Source organism: Oryctolagus cuniculus, chromosome 2, assembly GCF_051225735.1.
Source record: "Oryctolagus cuniculus isolate XC-2025 breed Fujian yellow rabbit chromosome 2, ASM5122573v1, whole genome shotgun sequence".
Lineage (NCBI taxonomy): Eukaryota > Metazoa > Chordata > Mammalia > Lagomorpha > Leporidae > Oryctolagus > Oryctolagus cuniculus.
In genome coordinates, this window is record NC_142868.1 from 35,855,092 (window position 1) to 35,863,235 (window position 8,144).

Genomic DNA, 8,144 nt, shown 5'->3' on the forward strand with positions numbered 1-8,144 from the left:
GTACTCAGTGAGCGCTGTGGTTATTTTTAGCTAGAATATGTTAACTTACGGTGGTTATTGCCACACTTATTTCCCTGGCTAACCTGAGTCCCTCAGGGGCAGGAACAGAATCTTATTTATTAAACAGAGCTCCATTTTCTAGCACAGTGCCTGGCCCGAGACGGAATGGATTTATACTCAATTATATAAAATAAGTGGTTATTAATTTGCTGTTTCTGATTGTTTTGCCATGATTTTGTTTCTCCATGAAAAAGAGCACACTTCTGGTGCTTGGCAGCACTTGGCTCAACCTAAATCCTTCACACTTTTTGTATCTTAATGAACTTACAAGCACACCCAGGGAGGTGTGACCACTTTACTGTTTACCGTGTGTCTGTTCCCTTCCTGGCCTTTCCTTCTTGCATAGATATTCCTCTTGGCTATCATGCTGTAGTGAATATATTAATATTAATGTAGTTATGACTAATTCTTAATTCTTAATTTTGTTAATTTAATGTGAACAAATGTCTTCGGTGGTGCTACTGATCAAAAGGAATAAAAAGAAACAGTTTTGCTGCTAATGTGGTGGTGATTTTCTTTCCAGAAACGAAACCCCGAGGTTCGGCACGTGGATTTGGAGATACTGTAAACGTGGCGGAGTGAGGCACTTGGGCAGCTCGTTTTCCAGCGCTCTGCAGAGCCCGTTTCCGCCTCTTCCACGCTGACTGCAGCACACTCGGAAGCCGTTGTTTCTCCGAGGAAGGAAATACTTTGTGTGGAGAGCGACTGAGCAGGCCACAGAACCAGGACTGCTTCCTAACTTCTGTGAGACGCAGTACACGTTGGATCAGTCTGAAAATCATGATTTTGTGCTTCAGTCAGGAACGTTTTGGTACTTGCATCGTTGATAATTTCTCATGTTAGCCTGTCAGTCTGTGTTGTACCTTGCAATCATGTTTCCTTTCTTCACGCTGGTAAAAAGTAAGTGGCATCCCCAGGATTATGGCTCTCAGTTGTTTCCACTGAAGGTTTCACCCCATCGGAACCTGCCGGCCTTGAATATGCTGGCTGTGTCCTGCCATGTGGTTTTTAAACAGTCACTCTGCTTTCCTTATAAAATGTGTAAATTATTTTGACATACCTTGTGTCTTTGACTAGTGCTAGGAGGAACAGTATCCTAACCTGGTTATCCACAATGTTCATTCCAGAAATGATTTAGTTACTGAACTGAATGAAGACATTTCAGTATACTCTCTTAGGCCATACTTGTTATAATTTTGTAAATTTCCTTGTTTTTCTTTTGCTTCTTTTTCTTATTTGGTTTAATTTTTTTAATGTTAACAGGTATAAAATAATCCTAGGTGTTTCCATGGGCCAGTGTGATGACTTTTTTTTTTTGTTTAAACAAGTTGCAGTGCCATTTGTTTATTTACTGAGAGATAATGCATTTATAAGCATTTTAACACTCTGTAAAATGGACTAGAAGTATTTATAATTTTATAGACAGGATAGCATTTTATTTTAATTTATTTAAAATGAGGCACTACTTGTGTAAATCTCAACTGTGGGATATTTCTTGCTTTAAGGAGGAGAGAAGTAAACCTCTTACGCTGAAACTTGTGTCATGATTTTGTATAATACAGTCAATTGTGTGTCTGTGAGCTTCTTGCAGTTACACATGGGCATTTATCATAATATATTGGTATAATATATTATGTAACTAAATAGCTTTCTAATGACCATAAGCTATCAAGGTTTAAAAAAAAATGCAATTTAGTAATTGAAAGTTTAGTGGAAGACGACAGCTGTCTCCCCTGAAACGAGTCACGAGCACCTGAATGTATTCTGGGAGCGGTGAGCATGGCTCCCGAGAGTGGTGGCGGGAACTTCTCAGGGTGAGCTTTGCTTGCAGACCTAACTACCTTCGTGAGTCAGCATCTTCAGACTTACTGAGATGGGAGATTATTGTAATGCCGGAAACAAAAATAAATCTTTGACTAAAGGGTTTGTAATGGTAATTTTTGATCCAAAACTCATTTGCTAGAAAATTGAAAATTGCCTTAGTGTATTTTCTCCTTTTATGATTATAGAGCATTTTGGATGCTTTACATTTTAAATGATGTAACATTCCTGGTATATTTTGAAAATATAAAATTATTTTACAGATATACATACATGTATATAAAATATATTTGGTTCTTTATTTATTATAGTTTCAAATTCCCTGTTCCTACTTTTTTAGAAACTTCATTTTTCACCTGTAATGATTCACTCTATACTGTGGCTTCTTCCTCCTGGCCCTTCCCCATGTCATTTCATGTCATTGCCATATGAAAAATGATACCTGACAGCTGGGGACTCCTGCATGTGGCACCCACCCCCACCCCACACAGCCTTCCAGGGCCCTTGAATTCTAAGTAAACAGAAACAGAGCCAGAGTTTTGTTAAAGAAAGTGGTGCAGGGGCTGGCACTGTAGCTCACTTGGTTAATCCTCCTCCTGCGGCTGGCATCCCATATGGGCACCGGATTCTGTCCCGGTTGCTCCTCTTCCTGTCCAGCTCTCTGCTGTGGCCCGGGAAGGCAGTGGAGGATGGCCCAGGTGCTTGGGCCCTGTACCCGCATGGGAGACCAGGAGGAAGCACCTGGTTCCTGGCTTCGGATTGGTGCAGGGCGCTGGCCATAGCGGCCATTTGGGGAGTGAACCAATGGAAGGAAGACCTTTCTCTCTGTCTCTCTCTCTCACTGTCTATAACTCTACCTGTCAAATTAAAAAAAAAAAAAAAAAAAGTGGTGCAGAGCACACTTCACAGCAGAGCAGCCCGAGGTGTGGTTGGGTTCCTTGTTTCCATGGTCCAAGAATTGCATGTAGTATCTGGGAGGAATATTCATCTCATTGCTGGGAAAGAGGCAGCAACTTCCAGGAATTAGGGACCCACCTCTTTCCTCTCCATGGTGGTTTCCACAGGTTGTCATGCCGCCGAGGGGAGTGGTTTTTACTGTGCTAGTGCATTACAGTGAGGGTGTAATGAGGCTGGTGGTTGAGTAGTGGTTAATCTACATGCCATGTTGGATCAGTCTGATTTGAACCAATTTCTTTGCCCGAATCTTACATATATTTTTCAGTCCAATTCCAGGAGGGTGGAGCTGGGGCTTGCCACATATTATTTCAGAGGTACCAAATTGTACCGTTTCCTCTTAGTAAAATTATTCTGAAAAATCTCACATAGTTAGAAAAGGGTTAGCTAATTTTTAGAAATCTCAAAGCTGATACACAGAAATTATCTAAAATATCAGGATTTTTTTCCCTGAGAAACACGAATTCCTGACATTTCTTTGAATTTCCTAGTCTTAAGTTTGGATGAGGTCATACTATTCTTAAATAATAATCCAAAGCTGTATGTCACCATCTTCTTTCAGGTGTATTCTACTCCGCACTGATATTTTTAAAGTTTATTTACATCAATTTGACATAAAAGATTGAAACATATCTGGGAATTTTAGTATTTTTCTGGAATTTGGAAATATATATAATTTTTTTCTCATTTAAACTTGTCAAATTTTAATTAAGTTTTGCTCTGATGCATAACATTTGAGTACTTAAGCATATAAATCTTAATATAAAGTCTTTAAGATTTTATTTATTTGTAAGGTAGAGTTACAGAGAGAGAAGAAGAGACAGAGAGATGGAGATTTTCCATCCACTGGTTCACTCCACAGCTGGCTGCAATGGCTGCGGCTGGGCCAGGCTGAAGCCAGGAGCCAGGAGCCTGGAGCTTCTTCCTTGTTCTCCCACATGGGTGCCGGGACCCATGGGTTTTAGCCATCTGCTGCTGCTTTCTCAGGCATGTTAGCAGGGAAGTGGATTGGAAGTGGAGCAGCTGGGACTCAAACTGGCGCTCATATGAGATGTCAGCATTGCAGGTGGCAGCTTTACCTGCTACTCCACAACGCTAGCCCCAAAATGTTAATATTTTCAAAAACAGCTGTTTTCAAGGAAAATATTCTTTGTAGGAAAACAATTGCAAAAGTAATTTTGTACAGAGAACAGCAGTCAAGGATCCATGGAACTATCAGAGGTTGGTGTACCTGTTTTCAGCCTTGGCTGAGGGTGAATCATTGATAAACTAGTAACCTCCAGACTATATAAGGCCACCCAGTTTTTGACCAGTTTTAGGCCATGGGAAGATAAGAGATGGCCAATAGCGTCCCATTCCAGAAGTAGGTTCCTGAGCATATACTTGGGAACCTGTTAGTTAGGATCAAACTGGAGAATTTTGAAATTTTTTCAAAACCATGTAATTCCTACACATACCCCCCCACCACCACCACCACTTATACCAAATCACCTAAAATAACAGTGTCCCATGATGTGAGTCTTAGGGGCTGGCACTGAGTGTAGTAGGTTAAGCTGCTCCCTGTGATGCTGGTATCCAATACAGGCACTGTTTCAGATCCCGGCTGCTCCATTTTTGGTCCAGATCCCTGCTAATGGACCTGGGAAAACAGTGGAAAAGGGCCCAAATGCTTGGGCCCTTTGCCACCCACATGGGAGACTGGGAAGAAGCTCCTGGCTCCTGCCCAGCCCAGGCCATTGCAGCCATCTGAGGAGTGAACCAGCAGATGGAAGATCCTCTCTTTTTCTGTCCCTTCCTGTCACTGTAACTGCCTTTCAAATAAACAAAATAAATCTTTAAAAAAAAGAAGACTTGAGTTTTGAATACATGATAATACATGATTTTTGTGTTGCCTTAATTACCTCACAAATTTGGATAATTTCTTCTGCTAAAATTATACTGTCTAAAGAATGGCTTACGTTTGAAATCTGATAACTTCTTGAGGTCGAATGCCGGGAACTACAGAAAATTGCAAAGGCCTCTAGAATTTATATTACCTTCTTAGATTGCATTTGTCAAGCTTTGGCACCATTTCTTTTAAATGTGATGACCCCCAATTTGCCAAACTGTCAGGAGTCAGCGAAGCAAGGAATTGAAGGTAAAGTGTTGATTCAGAGATTGTCTCCCCTAAATCCCTCATCCCGGCTCTGAGATGGAACTTTGGAAGGCATTTAAGGAGAAGATTGGTCTGCCGGCCTGCATATTTGCATTTCTGTTTACTTCCTTCCCTAGACTGGCTTCTACGGAAAAAGAAAATTTTCATTTCGATTACATTGCATTTCACCTGTCTTCCTTCACTGGCAGATTAAGGTGGGCCTGGCCCCTCAGGGTGCTTTTTGTCCTCAGTAACTGTCATATGTAAATAACAGCGGCTCACTTAGGGGTTCTCCCCCCTACTAAGTGTTTATTTAATATGGATGCTGCCTTACCTTGCATGCTAAAAAACTGCATAATTTGATACGTTTTACCCTAAAAATCATTGTTTTCTAATGGAGTTTATTGTTCATTTAGTATCCTTGTCAGTCTGTAAGATTTTCACAGTTGTACAAAGCCAAACAATAATAACTCTTAATCATGTTATAATGTTTTGTTTAAAAGGAATTGTTAATACATTACTAGGGTGTCATGTATTTGTTAAAACATGGATCCAAAAAGTTACATCTCTTAGTGATAAGATAGGTATTGCCAGCACATTTTGAGAAAATTAATTACTTAAACGTTTTAATTATGCTATTCCCTTTGAATGTGTCTATGTAGTATATTCAGAGGAAAGATACAAAGCATGCAAACAGCCAAAGCTGCAATCTAGAACCAGTTTGCCCTGCAAGAACCCTAGAGGAATTCCAACTGTATTTTCTGTTTCTTGAGAAACAAAATCATATTCAAAGTAATTTGGTGTTTCAGAGGGTTTAGTTCCCTCCCTGAATTCAAAACCTTTGGAAAAGAGAAGCACTGGAGTTTAGAATTTGCATAGCAGTATGCAGAACTGTGTGTCTGTCAAGGCTTACAGATGGTTTAAGAGACTTAAAAAGTGAAGCATAATCTGTTTGTATTAGTCTAGCCATCACCAGGACAGTCTGGACTCTTTGTGCCAGTGCTTTTTTCCCACGTGTTAATGCATCAAATCCTCACAAAGAGCCAGTGCTGTAGGGACTGTTACTCACAGGTAAGGAAGCAGATACTGAGATACTCAGTGTAATACGCCTGAGGCCACTCGGCTGATAAGGCGCTGAGTCAGGATTTGAATTCACATAGTCTGACTTTCAACAAAGCCTTCTGCCGAGCGGGAGAGCCCAAGAGAAGCAACAGTGAACAGAAAGTGGAAGTTAAATAGTTCTTTTATTTTGATAAAATAAGTTAATTGGCCGGCACCACGGCTCACTAGGCTAATCCTCCACCTGCTGCACTGGTACTCCAGGTTCTAGTCCTGGTTGGGATGCCAGTTCTGTCCCGGTTGCCCCTCTTCCAGTCCAGCTCTCTGCTGTGGCCCGGGAGTGCAGTGGAGGATGGCCCAAGTGCTTGGGCCCTGCACCTGCATGGGAGACCAGGAAGAAGCACCTTGCTCCTGGCTTTGGATCGGCGCAGCCATTTGGGGGGTGAAGCAACGGAAGGAAGACCTTTCTGTCTCTCTCACTGTCTAAAAAAAATCTGCCTGTCAAAAAAAAAAAAAAAAAAAAAGCTGATTACCACTTCCGCAGTCAAAACAGCTGGCTTGGGACAGGGCTGGTGCAGTGGGGTAGGGAGTAGGGCAGTGGATCTGATGGAAGCTGAGGCGTGGTCCGTGACTTCTGAGGTTTATTTTTAAGCATTACTCAAGGCCACCTGAGAACACCCAAACCCCAATGTTTAGTTCAGTTGTCAGGAGTCCCTGCTGTGAGCTGTGATGAAACTCAGCCCCTACCCTCTCAGGCCCCGTTGGCTCCCATAGCTTGCAGTTCCTCTGACTGTAGCAACCATGAACTTCAGAAATCAAGGGAGTGATTGGTTCAGGCTGGCTCTGCAAGAGCGTGAGACCGGAGCTCAGTTATCAGCACTATAGCTAACATCCTAATGCCGGACCCCACCTGGAGATGCTTCACAGGCTCCCCCGGCCACAATGAAAGTGACAGTCATCTACCCTACACTGTGGACAGCCTGGAGCCCACCTCACCATCGCAACGTTCTCAAACACTGCTGTCCCATCACTGGGCACTCAGAGCAAGGCCACAGGGACTGTAGACCCACACGTGAACTGATCGCACACGGCCCACCCCCAGATTTATAAGATGGGCCTCCCAGAATCCCTCCGGGAGTAGGGCATTGAGACACAGCTTCCGACTCCTTGCTCTGTGCTCTGTGGGGTAAACACCTGTGCTTCACCGTCAGGAGTCAGGGATTGGCTTGCTGTGTGGCTGCAAGCAAACTCAGGGTGGATTTGGGATTCTGGAACAGTGAGGAAAGAAATGTACAGCAGGGCATGCAATTTAGCATTAAAGATTTAAAAAAATATTTTAAACTTGTTTTTGGGCCGGCGCCGTGGCTCACTAGGCTAATTCTCCGCCTGAGGCACCGGCACACCGGGTTCTAGTCCCGGTTGGGGCTCCAGATTCTGTCCCGGTTGCCCCTCTTCCAGGCCAGCTCTCTGCTGTGGCCCGGGAGTGCAGTGGAGGATGGCCCAAGTGCTTGGGCCCTGCACCCCATGGGAGACCAGGAGAAGCACCTGGCTCCTGCCTTCGGATCACCGCGCTGCGCTGGCCATTGTGGGGTGAACCAACATCAAAAGGAAGACCTGTCTCTCTGTCTCTCTCGCTGTCCACTCTGCCTGTCAAAAAAAAGTTGTTTTTGAATATATGAAACATTCACATGGTTAAAAACTAGCAATGTTCAGATTTCTAGGGAAAACTCTCCGCCCTGACTCCCAGATCCTCGCGTCTGCCCAGAGGCCACTGTCACAAGCTGCTGGTGAGTCCTCGCGGAACTTGCTGTGGGAGGGCACTTCAGGAAGTTCCTGGAAAATTACAACAAAAGGCAACTTTATTTTGGTGTCAAAAATGTTGAAATCCATGCATAGCTTTTTTCATAATAGGTGTTTTTCATAAACTTCTTGAAGACCACCTCTTATGCATGGGTTTCAAAACTTTTTTGCACCAGATTAAAAAAATTAGTTTCATTTCCACAAACTTTTAAAATTTATTTAATCTATTTTTAAAGATTTTATTTGGGGGTCGCTGCTGGGGCATAGCAGTTAAAGTCGCCACCTGCAGTGCTGGCATCCCATGTGGGTGCCGGTT

General features: G+C 43.0%; 1 protein-coding gene across 2 annotated transcripts in view; it reads left to right on the forward strand.

The window, feature by feature from the left end:
• Positions 1-1,981, forward strand: part of SLC30A9 (solute carrier family 30 member 9) — a 75,256-nt gene extending 73,275 nt beyond the window's left edge. For both annotated transcript variants that reach the window (XM_002709279.6, XM_089327157.1), the window contains one exon: positions 584-1,981. In XM_002709279.6, coding sequence (XP_002709325.4) covers positions 584-628 — 45 coding nt within the window. In that variant the 3' untranslated portion in view covers positions 629-1,981. The remainder of the gene's footprint in view (positions 1-583) is intronic.
• Positions 1,982-8,144: the final 6,163 nt, after the last annotated feature.